This window comes from Pelodiscus sinensis, chromosome 2 (assembly GCF_049634645.1).
Source record: "Pelodiscus sinensis isolate JC-2024 chromosome 2, ASM4963464v1, whole genome shotgun sequence".
NCBI lineage: Eukaryota > Metazoa > Chordata > Testudines > Trionychidae > Pelodiscus > Pelodiscus sinensis.
In genome coordinates this window covers 42,944,399-42,963,411 of record NC_134712.1, presented here as the reverse complement: position 1 = coordinate 42,963,411, position 19,013 = coordinate 42,944,399, and the positions used below count along the sequence as shown (strand labels likewise).

Genomic DNA, 19,013 nt, shown 5'->3' with positions numbered 1-19,013 from the left:
GCAGCTGGGGCGCTGCCGGGTTGGTCTGGTAGCGCCAACCCTTGGCACTGCGAGACAACCCGGCAGCACCCCAGCTGCTCTGTCCCAGGTGTCCCCAAGTCAGCCGCTGCTGAAACTGATCAGGGGCTGATTCCAGGAAGCCCAGGGCAGAGCAGCTCTGCCTCGGGCTTCCTGGAGTCAGCCGCTGGTCAGTTTCAACAGCGGCTGAATCAGGGACAGCTGGGGGGCTGCCGGGTTGGTTCCCGCAGGCCCGAGGGGTAGCGCTATGGAACCAACCCGGCAGCACCCCAGCTGCTCTGCACTAGGCGTCCCGATTCAGCCACTGGTCAGTTTTAGCAGCGGCTGAATCGGGGAACCTGGGGGCAGAGCAGCTCCAATGGTCTGGCTGCCCGGAGCACTTCCGGGTTCCTGATGGTGCCGGACTATCAGGAATACCGGACCATCAGATGCCGGACCATCGGAGTTTTACTGTACTGATTTACTTATCAGCTGTTTGTGGCAAATCCATCTGAAGCTAACAAATGCTGGTGACATTACTAAATGTGTCACCAATTATTCCTCATACAAAGCAAAGATAGCTCTATGACTAAATATCTCATGCATTAGCAATGCAATAACTATTTTTATCTAATAGCATTAGAGCTGGGTCAAATTATGGCACTTTACTGCACAGAGTTTTCTGCTTGTTTTGTATATAATTTAGTTATGATTATGATGACTGTCGCTGAAAGTCAAGTCAGAACACTAAAGAAGAATCTCGAGGGGTGAGATAGTGAACAGAGCAATATGAGCAGGAAAGCACATCTTGTATATATTTGATAGATTTCTCCCGTCATGATGAATAATGAAAACTCATGGGAACTGTTTTGCTCTTTTTGCCTACGTTTTAAAAATGTAGGGTCAAGAGAAGCCAATGCTCAAATTCTGCTGGTGGCAAAAGATTTTTTAACAATCAGAAATTTCAAAACCATATCCCAAATTAAATCAACGATAATGCCTTTTAATATAAAATTGCAAGGAAACAGCTTTCTAGCAGAAAATGAGCTACATAATCCACTCAATCTTCTGTCAATATCTATCTAAAGATATCGTCTCTACAGCTTTGATGTTTTACCTATACGCCTACAAATGCCTCCTAAGAACAATGAATTATAGATACTCCTACTTCTTTGCTGCTTTTTATAACTGCAGGAACAGTTATGTGTCTCTAACCTACCTGGAGAGAAAAAATGATCAGAGCTTTTTATCCCGTATTAATTTTGTAGATACTATTGCAGCAGTCACTTCAGAATTACTAATAAGAATGAGGATATGTCTACACTACAGAGTTTTGACAGAAAAATAGCCATTTTTCTGACAAAACTTGAGGAACGACCACATTGCAATTGCATTCTTCTGCAAGAAAATCAAAAGAACAGAAGGGCTTTTCTGGCACTGGTAATCCTCATTCTACGAGGAAGAGGCCTTTTTGGGAAAGAGCTCTTTTACAAAAAGGCATGTGTGGACAGGGAAGAGAGAGTTCTTTCGGAAGAAGAGGAAAAAGGAAAAGCACAGGTGTCCTGGTGGCCATTCCATCCATAGCAATCATATCTTACATGCGAAAGAGCATCCATTCAGTCTGGACGCTCTCTTTCAAAAAAGCCGATCGCTTTTTTGATGCACTTTTGCAGTGTGGATGCTCTCTTTCAGAAGAAGTTTTTTCAGAAGATCTCTTCCAAAACAAGCTTCTTCCAAAACAAGCCTGTAGTCTAGACGTAGCCTGAAAGAGATAGTGATAGACTCATGGGTTGGGGAGTGCGGGGGGGGGGGGGGGGGGGAAGGGGGGGAGAGTGAAACTTCTTAAGGAGGTTAGCCCCTTCTGGCTGAAGTTCTACCCCTCTGGCCAAGGCCCCACCCCTACTCACTGCTCTCAGGCCTCCATATGGCCCCAACCAAGGCAAGAGAGGTGTGGCTGAGAGCTCAGCCACAGACAGATTCAAATTCTCAGCCTTAGCTGAAATCATAGCAGAGCTCTTGGCTATGGCTGAAGCTCTGATCCCAGAGCTCATCCTCTATTTCCCCCATTCTGCCCCCACTTTGCCTCTTCTCCCCTCCCCAAGGCCTGCTCCTCGCTTATTCCCTTTCTCCCCTCAAATGCAGCTCAGAGTGGAAAAGCTCTGTTCCTCCCCTGCAGCTCTAGGACAACTACGGGGGGAGGATTTTTCTAAGGACCCCAATCCACCACTGCTTCCTCCTTATCCCCAGAAGCTTAGCCTCACCCAGCCTCCATTATATACTGTCCATAGAGACTATATTTGTTCTAAAGGATATTAAAAGAAAGTATGTGAGAATCTTTCAGTCATGGCCCAGGGCAGCATAGCTTACATCGTGTGCTGCTACTGTCAAATGCTGCTGGTCCAGTTGTCTCTGAGCCAAAACTAAACTTGCAGTTGCATTTTGTTAGAAAATGGAATAAATTAGAGTTGAAGAATTTAATTAAAATTTTATGTGGCAGTTAGATCCAATTAGGTACACACTGTGATGTTTTGGAAAATTATGCATCTATTAACACTTTAATTCATAATTGTAACTTATAAATATGATGCTGGTGATACTATATTTCAGACAGACCACAAGACTGAGGGAAGTGAGGTGTGGGAGAATAAAACTGAGCTCTGGAGAAATGTTTGGCTAAAGTTTCCCCTACAATATGTACCTGTTCCGACTTACATACAAATTCAACTTAAGAACAAACCTACAGTCCCTATCTTGTAGGTAGCCCGTAGTGGTGTTTGGTATAAAACCTAGTTCTCGTTCCCCAGCCCATTGCCCTACAATGCTGGGGCCACACTTCCTCTCAAAGAATGGAAAAGAATGGATTCATTTTTTGTCATTCTTGTCTTGTCCTCAGAATGTTAATTCCAACTTTTTAGTGCATGGATGCAAATGGCACAACAAGAGGCCATGATAAAGTACTAGGACAATCTTTGTAACCAGGTTGGAAATGAAGCAAATTTGAAGATTGCAATTCCTCAGATATAAAGGACATCCCCACATCTTGCCTTAAACATTCATTGCTCAAAATCCTTTAAATAGACTGGTACCTTAAAACCCAGGATCTCTAGGCTAGAGAAACTGGAATTCCTCCACTGAATTGAATGAAACTACAATTATTTATAAGCAGAGATGCACATTCATATTATATATATAAATAGCCCAGAGTCTGTGCGTCTGAATTGCTGATGTACATGGCCACACCCCCCTTCCCCTCCCTCCGTGGAGGCTGGGCTGAATGTTGCGTGCTCAGCCGGGCCGCCACAAGGGAGGAGGGGCGGGGAAGTGATGTACATGGCCAGGGGGCGGGGCGGTGTACGTCACCGCCCCCCTTCCCCTCCTGCTGTGGTGTTCAACTGAGCGTTGCGTCCCTCCGCTGGGCCATCGGAGAAGCCAGGAGCGCAAGGGGACATTTGGGCTCCCCCGCGGCAGGAGGGGAAAGGGGGGCAGGGCGGTGACATACATGGCCCCGCCCCCAGCCGTGTCCATCACCGCCCCACCCCACTGCCTCGCCGCAGCCCAGCTGAGCAGGCAGCGCACAGCCGAACGCCACGGAGGAGGGAAGGCGAGGTGGAAGCGGGGCAGAGAGAGACAGAGGGGAGAAAGAGGCAGGAGGAGGAGGAGAAGAGAAAGGGAGAATGAGAGGCAGGAGGTGGAGAAGAGAAAGTAAGACGGAAAGAGAGGCAGGAGGCGGAGGAAAGCTGAGAGTGGGGGGGGCGGAGGCAGTAGGAGGAGAGAGAGAGACGGAGCGAGCGCGCTCAGGAGAGAAGACCTGAAAATCCTGTCTTATGACGGGCTAATTGGCTAGTTTTGTGTGTGTGTACATTCATATATTAATCACACACATAGCATTTTAATCAGTTATTAGCATATCATAAGTATTCAGATGAATATAAAAAGTTCTGAATAAAAATTACTTAGGAATAATATATACAATGTGAACAGAAGCAGAATAATAATCAGGTATTTAGGTCCTGAATGGTAACATTGCAAATATGCTGCTTCTGCCAGCAAATCATAGATTTTTAATTCCTGCTGCCAGAAGCGAAGCTGTTACTGAAAAAATAGGGACAGAAATTGATACAGTAATCCTTGAACAAGATCAAGAGATTTCTATGAAATAATGACAACACAAAGGCCACTTGAGTTCATTTAAAAGAAAATCAAACATTATATCACTACAATATAATTTTTCTGTGGAAAATTCATAGCAGAATCTTGTCACTCTCTACTGGGCTTTCCATGTCTTCAAAGTTCCCTTGCCAACATGCATTATATATAGTCACAGTTCTCTTTTTGGAGAAACAATGATAATTATAAACTTAGTTTTGTTTCAGCCTTTTTTGGTCTTCTTAAGATAACAGTATCCTTCTATAGTAATTTTGTTAGTCTTTAAGGTGCTACTAGACAGTCTGTAACAGGAAAAACTTAAAAACAAACAAACAAAAAAAACCACTCAGCTACCCTTCTGAAGCTATAGTAATTAAGTTATGCAAAATACAGGCCTTCACAAAAATCTACTTCTTTTCCTTGATAATTAAGACTATTAGCTAGGGTGAACAGTACCTGCACTCCCATGTACCCCCTAAGGGTATGTCTACACTGCAAAGTTCATTCAAAATAACAGTCACTATTCTGAATGAACTTCAATAGCATCTATACATGCAAACCGCTATTTCGAATTAAATTCGAAATAGCGGAGCACTTATTTCAAATTTGGTAAACCTCATTCTACGAGGAGTAACGCAAAATTCAAAATAGCTATTTTGAATTAAGTGCTGTGTGGACACTTAATTCAAAATAGGGGGCCTCCAGACCTTCCCTGAGAGCCCTGGTGGCCACTCTGGGCACAACCAGGAAAACTTACTCTCCTCTCCCCCAGCCCCAGAGCCATTAAAGGGGTAGACCCTGGCCACAGTGCCTGTGCCAGCTCCAAGCCTACCAGCCCAGAGCCAGCAATGGCCACTGGGGCCCCTAACCCAGTGGCCCCAAAACATGAGCCAGCAAGCCACTGGCAGCCAGCCCTCCACCGCTTCCCAGGAGCAGTCTGCCAGCCCCCAGGAGTCTGCCAGGGGCTGGAAAAGGCGGGCGCCTTTCTAGTCCAGGGCAGAGATCATGGACCTTATTCAGGTTTGGGGGGGATGCCCCCAATGTCCATGATCTCCACACTAGATGGAGGAATGCAGCCGTCTATGGCAGGATAGCTGCCAGCCTGGCCACCAAAGGTCACATGTGAACCCAGGAGCAGGTTTGCATGAAAATCAAGTTGGTCCGGCGAGACCCCCAACCCTGGGCCCTAAGCTTCCCCTCCCCCTTCTTCCCCTTGCTTCCCCCTTCCAGCTCCCTCCTCCCAGGTTTCCCTCTCCCCCCTCTCCCACCTCCTTTTCCCAGTCTCCCCAGAGGTTGATTCCCCCCCCCCCCGTTTTGTTCAATAAACCCAGTTCCTATTTTTGAATATATGTGTCTTTTGTTTGACATCAGGAAGGGGGGCTAGGGGAGGAGTAAGTGGAAGGACATGAGGGAGGAATGGGGCATAAGCCCCTGGTGGGGAGGACCGGGGTGGCTCTGAGGGCTCCTCAGGGTAGACGCTCTCTCGCAGGGCTTCCTGTATCCTCACAACCCCCCAATGGACCCCCCGGATGGCAGCCTGCAGCAAGCACAGCCGGGGTGATGGCAACGACCCCATGAGATGCACTGATGTGCCCAGGGGCAGCTCCGGCTCCATGTGGCCGAGTGCTGTGGTGTCCCGAGTGTGGGCACTCAGGGCACTCCAAGACAGGACTGCTTTGCTGTCCTTCATCGAGGTAGACAAGCAAACGGGGAATCCTTAGAATTGTCTGTCCGGGGTGGGGGTAGAGTCCCTTTAAGCACAGACTTCAGATAGCCTCAGGCAGCAGCCCCACACACTAAGTCCTAACCTGATGCCCTGCTGGCACCGGTTCCGGCCAGCCTTAACTTCGGTTCAGGGTCCACTCAGCATGGACGTGCTATTTCAAAATAGCAAAACACTATTTTGAAATAGTTTTTGTGTATAGATGAATTATTTTAAATTAGCTTAATTCAAATTAAATATTTTTAATTAAGTTAACTCGAATTAACACTGTAGTGTAGACATACCCTAAGTTATATGTATATCATGTTGACTGACAGCCTTGCATTTTCCATGTATCCCTTTGTCTGTCTGAAGCAATACCTCTGTATTCTTCTACTTATTGTAAGGTTTTTTTGGGTCAGGGACTGTTTTTGTTCTGTTGTTGTATGGTACCTAACACACTGGGGCTCCGGTCCATGACAATGCAAATAAGAAATGTATATAAATGACATTGCAACTATAGCATCACTCCCTCACCAATAAATCCACTCCATCTCTAACTCTGCTGCCTGACCTCTCCAAATTCTGTCCATTCCAACATCTCCAAATTTTGGTACATCTTCCCCAGTTAGTACATTCTTGACTCTCCTGTGAAGGAACTTTCTGTATCACTGGAGGGAACTGAGTCCTAAATTACTGAGATTTAAAGATCAGGAGCAGCCATTCCATAGTGAAAGATATAAACACAACTTTTTTTCTGGTTGCATTGACGGCAGTTGATAAATCTCAGCACCTCACAAGATCAGGTCTGTTTCTTGGATCAGGAAGAAATGGGGAATTAGCCACATTTACTTAAGATCCACTTATTCAACAAAAGCAAACACTGATCTTGTATGTTAACACAGGCATATTTTATTTGTACCAAAATGAACTATTGTACAGTTCACTGTTAACATATTTAAGAAACAGGGCATCTTTCTTGTTCTCTCAAAAAAGCCATCACTGAATCTCATCATTAATTCATGGATGCAATAGACTAATAGTATGTAATGCTTTTCATGCCAACTGATATTGCTTTACTTTATGCATGTTTAATAAAAGGATACAAACCTTCTTTTATTCAGAATGAATATTTTCTATTGAAACCTGGCACAATTGTTTATAATGGAAATATAAGCAATTTTCCGTAGAAAATAACTAATGATGAAACATTATCAATAATTCATTCATTAGTTGATTTAAAATTCCCATGAATGTTTCTTCCTGAATTCTTCGATAATAATACGGATTACTTCTGCAGCACCTTTCCTCCACAGCTCTCTAAAATCCTTTGAAAGGCCTTTTACAGAGAGGACTCCTGAGGCTCAAAGACATCATGAAACTTTCCCATATGCCTATGTGAAGCCAACAGCAGAGCTGGGATTAGAAGACTCTAAATCTAGTCACTGAACCACATTTACTCCCTTCATAAAAGGAGTGGAACATTTAATTCTTTAGATTTTGAGGTATAGAGACCTACTTGAAAGCACACTGAAGTCAAGGGAAAGATTCCTACCAACTTCAGTGAACTTTGGATCAGGTCTTGGAAAAACAAGAATGCTTTTAGATGTTCAGAGTCTGCTAAATGCCAACAGTACAAAATACCGTCTGGTAGCTAGGATTTTAAAAAACCCCAAAGATTCACTGACAAATCATTTCTAAAGGAGTCAAAGAGGAAATAGCAACCAGAAGCAGGAACTGACAAGAATTCTTATTAAGGTTCTTTTGCAGTAGCACCTCAATTGCAATAGCTCGAGTCTACAGAATAGGTTAGAAAATATGGACATATTTTTGAGGATTTAATTCAGCTCAGTGATTAATCAGATTCACTATGCAGAAACAGGAGGCTCTATAGATAGTAAAAATTATAGATCTCTCTGGTGGTTCAGAATTTGGTCGGTTATGAAATAGCTCAAGCATCTAAACCCAAGTAAGGGCTATTCTCTATTAGGTCCACCCACATTTTGTTCAGAGCTTTCAAAGTATATTGATCAAAGATAAATTAAAACAGACTTTAGATTTCTGCTGTAGGCTATAATTTAGTTGTCTATTCTGAATACATTTGCACATGTTGTTCTAATAGGTCAGTGGTCCCCAACGCGGTGCCCGCGGGCGCCATGGTGCCCGCCGGGGCATTTATGTGCGCCCGCTGAAACATCTGGGCTGGCCCCGCCCCCGGCGCACGGCACATGCATAGTACCAGCTCCAGGCACAGGACACATGGGGCGGCCCCTCCCCTGGGCGCGCAGCACATGCTCAGGGCTGGCCCGGGGCGTGTAGGCGCTCCCAACCCCGGCCTCGGGGTACATGTGCGGTGCCGGCCTGGGGCACGTGGCTCATGGGCGGCCCCGGGCGCGCGGCCCATGCGTGGTGCCGGCCCAGGGTGCGTTGCCGGCACGTGCCCCGGGCACGCGGCACATGCGCAGTGCTGACCCCGGGCACATAGCTCATGGGTGGCCCCGCCCCCGGAATCACAGTGTGTGAGCAGCCCTGCCCCCGGATGCCCGGCACGTGAGTGGCTCCACCCCTGGGCGCCCGGCAGCCACGCAACGTTGGGGACCACTGTAATAGGTCATACAATCAAAGTTCATGGAAAGTAAATCACTGTCAGATACAACATCTTTAAACCAACTAGTGTGGTGAATTCAGATAACTTAGGGGGAAGAAGAAATCAGCCTCACTATTACAAAAATAAATTCTGTCACTTTTAAAAGGCTGCCACAGATGTTTCATAAAGGGCTGGTGTCAGCTCTACATACATGCTCCAAAGACACTGCAGGATAACATATCCCATTAACATTTCTCTTATATAATCTTAAAAATAAGAAGATACTTTGACTGGAGAGAGATCTCAGACTTAACAGATAGTAAATATATATAGGAGAATTTGATGATACCAGCCACATAATTAACTGTGATGATTCATAGGTGGTTTAATATCTGAGATTTTAACAATTTACATGTTCCAATAGTGCAAGAACTAGCTGAACTGCCTATCCTGGTGGTGAAGAAAATATTAGACATGCAGTACACTGTATGAGGCATCTTTGTTCACACAGATGTTATATTTGAGAACACAGTGCTTCCAAAGCTACTATCCAACATATGAAATGAATCACCCCTTTCTCATTTTAAAGGTCAGAAAACTATAAAAGATGTTTACAGGCTGATTGCAAACACACATTCATAAAATAAATACATAAAATATCCAGGCAATCCAAAGACAATGCTTAATAGCCAGAGAACACCCCATCCATAATTCACATAAAGACACAGTGTTCAATCCTTGTGGAGGCCATTTAGGGATTTGGGGCAAAAATTCATCAGGGATGTTACTTGGTCCTGCTGCGAAGGCAGGGGACTGGACTTGATGACCTTTCAAGGTCCCTTCCAGTTCTAGGAGATAGGCAATCTCCATTATAAAAAAAAAAAAAAAAAATCTACATAGAGACAATTCATATTAATGGTCAGGATTACAACTACTGGGACAAGGCAGAGGATCTGGTACAGAACTCAATGTAATATTTTACAGGAGTATGCTTTATTGTTACATTACATAACATTACTTTGTTACATTCAAAGATCTCATGTTGGGGAAAAAGTGCACATGTGCTCTCTCTCTTTATATACAGGCAGTCCCCGACTTACGCGGATCCGACTTACATCGGATCCGCACTTACGAACAGGGCTTTCTCGCCCCGGAGCTCACAGGCAGCGGTCAGCCACCTCGAGCTCCAGGGCGAGAAAAGCTGCTCCCAGTGCCCCTGGTCTGCTGGGGACCGTCTCCAGCAAACCAGGGGCACCGGGAGCAAAGCGGTCCGGCGCCAGAGCAAAGCCTCAGAGGCGAGGCACCCCCCCGCTGCCGCTTTGCTCCCTGTGTCCCTAGTCTGCTGGGGGGGGCGCAGCTAGTGTGCCCCCCCCCCCAGCAGACCAGGCTTTTGTTGTGGACGCTGGGGCAGAGCAGCTGGGGTGCTGCCGGTTGGTCCCGCAGCGCCGCTCTGGGCACTACTGGACCAACCCGGCAGCACCCCAACTGCTCTGCCCCAGGCGTCCTGATTCAGCCGCTGCTGGTCAGTTTCAGCAGCGGCTGAATCAGGACTCCTGGGGCAGAGCAGCTGGGGTGCTGCTGGGTTGGTCCAGTAGTGCCGAGGAGCGGTGATATTGGAGCAACCCAGCAGCACCCCAGCTGCTCTGCCCCAGACGTCCCCAAGTCAGCCGTTGCTGAAACTGACCAGCGCTGACTACAGGAAGCCCGAGGCACAGTTGCTCTGCCCCTGGCTTCCTGGAATCAGCTGCTGATCAGTTTCAGCAGCAGCTGACTTGGGGTTCTTAAGTTGAATCTGTATGTAAGTCAGAACTGGCGGTCAGTTTCAGCAGCAGCTGAATCTGGACGCCAGTTCCGACTTACACACAGATTCAACTTAAGAACAAACCTACAGTCCCTATCTTGTACATAACCCAGGGACTGCCTGTATATATAATCCATATTTATGATGTTTTTAACTTTGATAACTTTACTGAAATTCAAGTCTAATGTTATTTTGAGAACATACAAATTATTCTTATGAGTCAAGAGGTTTTATAATGTGTCCTAATGGGACAACTTAAATGCATGAATGGTGATAGAAGGGCCCAGTATGTGAATTATTGCAAATTTTGCTTTGTTTAAAAGGAAGCTTTCTGTTTTAAACACACAGGTATAGTTGATTTCACTAAGATGCTTTTGCTATTAAAATAAACCTCAATACCTGGTGGTGGCATCTTCAAAGTGGAGCAAGAGGCATTACAGCATACTTGCACAGACCTAGCATTATTAACAACCAGCTGAAAGACCAATATACAAGAACATCTTATGATGTGATATTCTGTCAATAATAAATGCATAGGAAGGGAAATATTCATGAGGAGGACAAAGATAAGGGACCCTCTGGATATGAAAGAAATAGAGGACAGCTGAGGGAAGGGGTGGAATGTGAGGGCTATTCAGGCATGCCAGCACCCAGCATCACCATCCCCTAACCTACAGACATGTAGAAAATCACTGGGATTCCCAAAGTCTGAGTTAGACACCTTGGTTCCTTATATAATGATTGGGGAAAGAAAAGTTCCTTGGACTGCAATTCAAAAGGCCAGCATTCTAGGCAGAGAGCTGCCTAAACTAGCCAATGAGAGATGCTAAAGCGATTTCTTTCTTATACCACTGATCTCTGGGAGACAGGAGTATGTACAAAAAGACAGCTCCCTCAGCCTGTTTCTCTCAGCAACAAAGGCTCTATTGGAGTTAGGCACTGACATGGTATTTGCAAGGAGAATGTGCTGCATCCCCCCCCCCCCCTCCCGCCTCATAACTTTAATCCCAATGACTAAGGCACTCACCTGGGATATGGGCAGCCCCTGATTTAAGGCCCCACTAACCAATGAGGATTTGGACAGTTGCCCCCTCTCAAGATAACAGCCCACTGACTAAGCTACTGCAGAGACTGACATGAGACTTCATCAGTCTTTCCAAGGCTATGTCTACACTGTAGAGTTTTTGTGCAAAAATGGTCGGAGTGTCCACACTAAAAGTGCATTTTTGCGCAAGAAAAAGTACAGTAGATTGTCAGAAGACAGGGCTTTTACTCAAGAGTTAGTCCTCTTTCTATGAGCAATAAGCCTTTTTGCGCAAGAGCTCTTGTGTAAAAAGGCATGTGTGGACAGACAACAGAGGTTTCTTGCGTAAAGAAACCCCTATCAGAAAAAGCACAGGTGCTCAGACTGCCTGTCACAGAATGGCAATCAGAGCTTTCTTGTACAACAGCATCCACATCAGTGTGGATGCTCTCTTGTGCAAAAGCACATGGCAGTGTGGATGCGCTCTTGAGCAATAACTTTTTGCGGAAGATCTCTTCCGCAAAAAGGTTCTTGTGCAAGAAGCCTGCAGTGTAGATGTAGCCCCATGAAGCTGTTCCATTGTGGCTAAATATTGAAATTATTGGATGGGATGGAGGAGAGCCAGTGGCTCTGTATCCTGGTTAGTGCATTCAGGGGGGAGACCCAGGATCCAGTTCCCCCTGCTCTAATTATATTTTAAAAAATTATTTAGCCACAGTGTAAAAGCTAAAATAGGAGAGGCAGACAGAATCCTACATCAAAATGCCCTCCCTAGTCTAGGGGTTAGTTTAAATCCCCTCCACTAAGGGACTGCAAAAGAGGCTTGCCCACATCTCAGGTGAGTACTCTAACCACAGAGCTAACAGTTATCAGGCTGTTTGCTCTCACCAGCCATTCTGAGCAAGCTCACTTGTAAGGACCCGATTTGGTAGGTGACCTGAGACCAGACTTATCAGATCAGGCTGCATAGGTGAGTTACGTGGAGGAATGCCTGTCTTCTGGCAGTTCATATATAATGCTAGGGCTTGGCTGTCTGGCACAGGGCTGTAGTGAACATAGACTCATAGACTCCAAGGTCAGAAGGGACCATTATGATCATCTAGTCTGACCCCCTGCACAGTGCAGGCCACAAAATCTCACCCACCCCTCTTAGAATAATCCTCTCACCTATATCTCAGATATTGAAGCCTTCAAATACTTTGAAGACCCCAAGATGCAGAGAATCCTCTAGCTGTGATCTGTACCCCATGCTACAGAGGAAGGCGAAAAACCTCCAGGGCCTCTGCCAAATCTACCCTGGAGGAAAATTCCTTCCCGACCCCAAATATGGCGATCAGCTAAACCCTGAGCATGTGGGCATGCTCCGAAGCAGAAACATAGGCACCTAAGACAGTGGTTTTCAAACTTTTTTTCACCTAACACAGTTGAAGGAAATTGTTGATGTGCCAGTGATCCAACATTATAATATCTTTTTATTAGAGTGCAGGCTCCACTGTGGGGCTGGGGATGAGAGTTTTGGGATGCAGAAGGGGCTCTGGATTGGGTGGGGGGGAGCTGGGACATGGGAGTGGGTTGTAGGCTTACCTCCAGCAGCTCAGCAGCATAGCGGGGTTGTTAAAGCAAGCTTGCTGCTCATCTTGGTACCAGAGACTGTGCTGTGCTCTGGAAGTGGCCAGCAGTAGATCTAGCTCCTCGGCGGAAGCACACAAGCAGCTTTGCATACTACTCTGACCAGCAGGCACCACCCCTCCCAGGCCAATGTGAATGCACAGCCAGTGCTTGGGGTGTCTCCCCTGACTAGGAGTTGGACCTGCTGCTTGCAGTCTGCAGTTGCCAGGACACGCATGAAGCCTGGTTTAGCACCTTCCCATGTCACCCTACGGAAAAGCAATCAGGTGCCTCACATTCCATGACCCAGTATTTTGAAAACCATTAGCCTGAGGAAATTCTAGCCATTTCAGAAGCAGTTTGTGGCCCTGTCAGGTCTCTAAATCAATTTTCAATGAAAAGGTAGAACGACAGTTGTTCAATGTTGCATATACAGGCTCCAGTCCTACAATGAGCTCCACAACGTGGAGACCTCTGGAAGTTAATGAAGTTCCCAAGAGGGGCCCATGAGATACAGCAGAATTGGGGCCATTGGTTTTTAATAAAGTGTGTTTAAATTGGCTGTATGTATTGTTTAACTATTCTTTCTGCTACACCACTAAAGGTTTTGCAAACATAACCAGCCCCTTTGTTTCACCACATGCCTTCTACTTAATGTATTAGGCTAATTCCCAACAATACTATGCATAATTTTTAGGACTATCAGAAAGCCTCTAAATTGGAACAGTTTGTGACTCGTTTCTTACTGAAAGAAACACTGAATCAGCTACAGTCTCTCCAGAACTCCCTAGAGTGTGCCATGGAAACCACAGAGGAACAAACTCGTCAGGAAAGGTAAGCTAAATATTTTCCCCAATTGGGTGTATATCAGGATCCAATATAGTTCTCACAGTATTGTTGTTAGAGGGTATCTTTTTGATGCACTCCTTTAACTAGTGGGCACCGTATTTTTGTACTAGCTCAACCTTCTAAATTGATCTATTCTAAAGGTCCATTATTATCATTACATACTGCCTGTGGTGGGTTTATGCAAATATAGATAGTTGTCTATTCCTGGCATGCATCAAGCTCAGCTGTACTTAGATCTACAACTGTAAAACAATCTAATCTGGCAGGGGAAGGTTGGCTTTTTAACATATACTACAAATGTATACTTTCCCACCAAACACAGATTTTGTTTTCTCTTAGGCCCAATGTACATCAAGGCATATATGTGTGTTTGCAGAATCAGGGTCTCAAGTTTAAGGCACAATCCTATAAATGTTTAGTGGCACAAGCAGTGTTTATTCATGTGAGTAGTTCCACTGAATTCAATGTCACACCACCCATATGCACAAAATTTGCAGGATCAGGTATTTAAAAAAAAAAAAAAGAGTTCAATGTATTTGAAAATAGATTTGGGGGCTGTCTAGCTTTTCCTTTGTTCCACAATCACAGTTCCTGTCTGTGAATCCATTCCTAAGCTGGTCATAAAGTGTTATCTAAAATATTCTTGGTGACCTTTCAACTTGAATAGCAAAGCAAAAAAAAAGTTGCTGGCTTTGCCCCTTAATGCCGCTTTGATGGATAAACACTGTTTCTAATTATTTTTAAATTAGAAATGCCAGGTAGGTCCTTGCTTGCTCTGCTGTTGGACACTGGCATTGCTGATACCTGAATAATAATGTGACAGAGGGGAATTACCTGAACTACAGATCTTCTTCCCAGAGTAATTAAGGGGTCTAGGAATGCTGATTTTCACATAGTCTAACACTAAGAGAAAGGGGGGTAGAGTGCTTTGATATTTCAAATGTAAAAATAAAAGTTTTCTCCTGTTTAAGACCATCTTTATACATAATAAAGGAAAAGTCGAGAGAGCTGGATATTTCCTTTCGCTTCCATATCTTTACATCAAAATATAAGCAATGTGATTTTTATTAACTATTTTCAGTTTGAACTTAGGGCACTCTTTTCTACGGGGGCGAAGGAAAACCACCTGTGCTATTGGTTTGCCCAGTCATTAATGGCACCAAATAAGTTTCCAGTGGGTCTAAGGGGGAGTATTTGGTTACCAACTCCCTTCTTTGTTGATAGTCTGGTGGAGCAATATGGAGCTTTTTGTCTAAGGGTGCATGGCTATTTCAGGATACCAGAGATATCCCAAAATAGCTACCCCATGTCTATGCAAGTCACCTGTTATTTCGAAATATGTTTCCAATAACGGGTGAGCTATTTCACCATCTCAGTAAACCTCATTGCACAAGGGATAAAGGATGGCTCAAAATAGCGTGTTATTTTGAAATGTGCATAGCGCAAATAGCTTATCTTATTTTGAGTTTAGGGTGCTACGTAGACACACCCTAAGACTTGAGCTACAGCTGTTTCTAAATGCCCTATATAAAACCATTGTGCCACTATATATCATAATAAACAACGAGAAGTCCTATGGCACATTATAGACTAACAGATTGCCCACGAAAGCTTATGCTCCAATAAATCTGTTAGTCTATAAGGTGCCACAGGACTTCTCATTGTTTATTCCGATTCAGACTAACATGGCTACCCCTCTAATACTTACTTATATATCATAATGTCACTATATAAATCCATAGTGCACCCACACCTTGAATTGAATGCAATTCTGGTCACCACATCTTCAAAATAATAATAATAAATAATAATAATAATAAAATATTAAAATTGGGAAAGGTACAGAGAAGGGCAACAAACATTATTAACAATATGGAACAACTTCCATCGGTGGAAAGGTTAAAAAGACTGGGACTTTTCAGATTGGAAAAGAGATGACTAAGGGGAATATTATAGAGGGCTATACAATCATAAATGGTATGTAAAAAGTTAGTTTCATTTTGTCCTTTATTTAACTCAAGAAACATTACAACTACTTAACGGTGATTAACTGATAACAGGCAACAAAGAACTACTTAAGCAGTATGTAGCTACACCAGACTAACACGGCTACATTTCTATCACTACTTAAGCAGTGATTGCTTTAGAAGGAGCTGAGGGTTGTTCCAACGACCGTCATGACAGTAAGGAGGAACTGAATGTGGGGAGGACCAGCAGGGGTATGTATCGCCAGTATACTAGCGCCACTCCAGGGGGCTTCCTGCTGGCCTAACAGGTACTGCCGAGGGAAAAATCTCTGACGACGCACGCATGCTGCGCACGCACACCTGTGGAATGCACATGAGCAATCACTCGAAGAAGAAATTTAAATTACTTTGACCCCTGGCTCCAGGTTCCACATTTGGGGTCATATTGCCCTTCTGCTGTCCATGTGCAGAGCCCTGGGCCTCCTAGTGAATAAGAAAAAGTCCACATTAGTTTTTGTTTAGAAAATATAGTTTATAGGGGTGGTACTGGATGCTAAGAACACCAGGACCTCCCTCCCATGAGACAGATTCCAGAATACGGGGGCTTTTATCAGGGATGTCTCTCAGTTCCTGATAGTGATGGCCAAAGCAGGTCTACACCTCTTGGGGGTACATGGCAGTATGTACTTACTTTGTTCAACACACCAGGCTCTACATGAGCTTCCTGAAGATGTGGAAAACATACTGCTTGGGATCCCACTCCAGACTGCCCTCCCATGGTCAAGCTCATATCAGATCTTAGCTGGGGGAGGGGTCCATCTGGGGGGACACCAAGATCTAAGATATGAGATTCCACAGACAAGATGAGCCTGAACATCAATGGCAAAGAGCTCAGAGCAGTACATCTCATCTGTAAGGCAAGTCTTCATGGACAGCATGGCTCTGCGTGTTATGGCAAGGTGAAACCACTGCTCTCTTTTGGGAAGCCTTCACGCTATGGGACTTCTGCATCAAACACAACGTTGATTTAGAGGCTCATTGTCTTCCAGGCATGCTGAACTTCACTGCAGATTGATTGAGAAAGGACTTCTCTTCTCACCATGGGTTGATGCTCCACTCAGAAGTGGCCTACTTCCAGGGTGGACTAGTTTGCTATCAGGCAGAATCACCTCTGCCCCAGATGGGGCCTGGGTACAAGCTCATTCTTGGACACTTTCCTCCTGCCCTGAACAGAGGGCCTGCTTTATGTGTTTCCCCCATTCCCACTCATCAGCAAGGTCCTGCAGAAAATCAAGGATAGGGCCCATATCATCATGATAGATCTGGCATAGGTCCAACAGCATTAGTTTAGGATGCTGTCCAGTCTAGCAGTGATCCCCTTCCCCTCCCCCCCACATTAGCACTGCCATCTGACTAGGCTTCCTGTTGCAGAACCACAGCTGTCTCCTCCATCCCAACCTTGAATCCCTGCACCTCATCATATGGTGCTGTGTGATTGAACCCACAGGAAAAGTCCTGTTTGCAGGGTGTCAAGTATAGGAAGAATGGGAAACCCTTGACCCAGCACAACTACATGGCAAAATGGGCAAGATTTGCATAGAAGGCAGTGGATTGTGGCATCTCTCCAATGGAGGCCCTGATCCAATCAATCCTGGAATACCTGCTTCATCTGAAGGACAAAGGGTTGGCATTTCCTTCACTCAAGATGCATCTAGCCACCATTGCCATATTTCATCCCCCAGTGCAAAGGCACATGGTATTCTCTCAAGAGATGATGGGCAGGTTCCTCAAGGGGCTGGAATCTATTTTTCCATAGGTCAGATCTCTGGTTCTGCTGTGGGTTAACCTAGTCCTATCTAGACTCACAGGCCCCCTGTTTGAACTGCTGGCCACATGCTCCTGGTCACACTTATCCTGGAAGGTTGCCTTCCTCATGGCAATAAAGTGCATTTCAGAGCTTCAAGCCCAGATCTCGAAGCCACTATATATGGTCTTCCAGAACCAGCTCTACCCTCATCCAGCTTTCCTTCTGAAGATTGTGATAGGTTTCCATTTGAACCAGGACATTTTCCTGCCAGTTCTCTGTCCCAAGCCCCACTCCTCTAACCACTCCTCTAATGAGAGGCATTTTCACTCACTGTATGTGCAATGGCCCTGGCTTTCTATCTGGACAGAATTAGACTGTTCCAAAAGTCTGCTCAGCTGTTCACTGCCATGGCCGAATGCATAAGGGGCCAGCCAGTTTCTGTCCAGCAGATCTCTAACTGGATCACTTTGTGTATCCGTGCTTGCTATGACCTGGCTGGCGTTTCCCCACCACAAATTGTGCACACTCACTCGATGAGGGTGCAAGCCTTGTCAGCAGCATTCCTGGCCCAAGTTCCAATCTGTAGGGCGGCTACAAGATCAACCCGGTACATATTCATAGGTCACTTAACCATCATGTCTCAGACTAGAGACAATGCTGGGTTTGGCAGAGCAATCCTGAATCCTTCCCGTTCTGGACTCCTACCCTCCTCCATATGGATACTACTGGACTGGCCATGAGAAAGCAAATGAAGACTAAAAGAACACCTGTTATGCAAGACATGTAGCTCAGGTCCATTTTACAACCTGCCCTTCTTCCCCACTGTTGGGAGTTTCCAGCAAGAATGAACCAGTGTGGGATGGGTGCATTGCCCCTTATACCATGCCAGACTGGTACCTATTTGGGAATGGACACAAGCGATATGTCTCAAAGAATATCTTTTACGGAACATGTAACTCTCTTTTCCCAATAAAGCACCTGTAATTTTTCACCGTCAGAAAACAGGATGCTGGGCTATATGGACCATTGGTGTGACCCAGTATGGTCATTCGTTTGTTCCCTTCTCACAGGTCACTGTGACATGAGATGAAAAGAAATGGAAAATGGCTAAAGAGTTGGTGACAGAAGTCCCAGTCCACATGCATCTTAGAATCATAGAATACTAGGACTGAAAGGGACCTCGAGAGGTCCTCATGGCAGGACCAAATACTGTCTATAGACTATCCCGGATAGAAATTTATCTAACATACTCTTAAATATCTCCACAGATGGAGATTCCACAACTTCCCTGGGCAATTTATTCCAGTGTTTGACTACCCTGACAGTTAGGAACTTTTCCCTAATGTTCAACCTAAGCCTCCCTTGCTGCAGTTTAAGCCCATTGCTTCTTGTTCTATCCCCAGATGCCAAGATGAACAAGTTTTCTCCCTCCTCCTTATGACTCTCTTTTAGATACTTGAAAACAGCTATCATGTCCCCCCTCAACCTTCTCTTTTCTAAACTAAAGAAACCTAATTCTTTCAGC

General features: G+C 45.1%; 2 protein-coding genes across 6 annotated transcripts in view; one reads left to right on the top strand and one right to left on the bottom strand.

Annotated features, from left to right (window-relative positions):
- LOC112545133 (uncharacterized protein C8orf88) overlaps positions 1–19,013 on the bottom strand; it is a 132,282-nt gene that overhangs the window by 53,175 nt on the left and 60,094 nt on the right. The window contains exon 6 of one of the 4 annotated variants that reach the window (XM_075920411.1): positions 15,705–16,164. The exons of the other annotated variants lie outside the window; for them this stretch is intronic. Coding sequence (XP_075776526.1) covers positions 16,063–16,164 — 102 coding nt within the window. The 3' untranslated portion in view covers positions 15,705–16,062. Of the gene's footprint in view, positions 1–15,704; positions 16,165–19,013 lie in introns of those variants that run through there. 4 annotated transcript variants of the gene reach the window in all.
- NECAB1 (N-terminal EF-hand calcium binding protein 1) overlaps positions 1–19,013 on the top strand; it is a 119,615-nt gene that overhangs the window by 77,504 nt on the left and 23,098 nt on the right. For both annotated transcript variants that reach the window (XM_014575687.3, XM_006127493.4), the window contains exon 6: positions 13,563–13,699. In XM_014575687.3, coding sequence (XP_014431173.1) covers positions 13,563–13,699 — 137 coding nt within the window. The remainder of the gene's footprint in view (positions 1–13,562; positions 13,700–19,013) is intronic.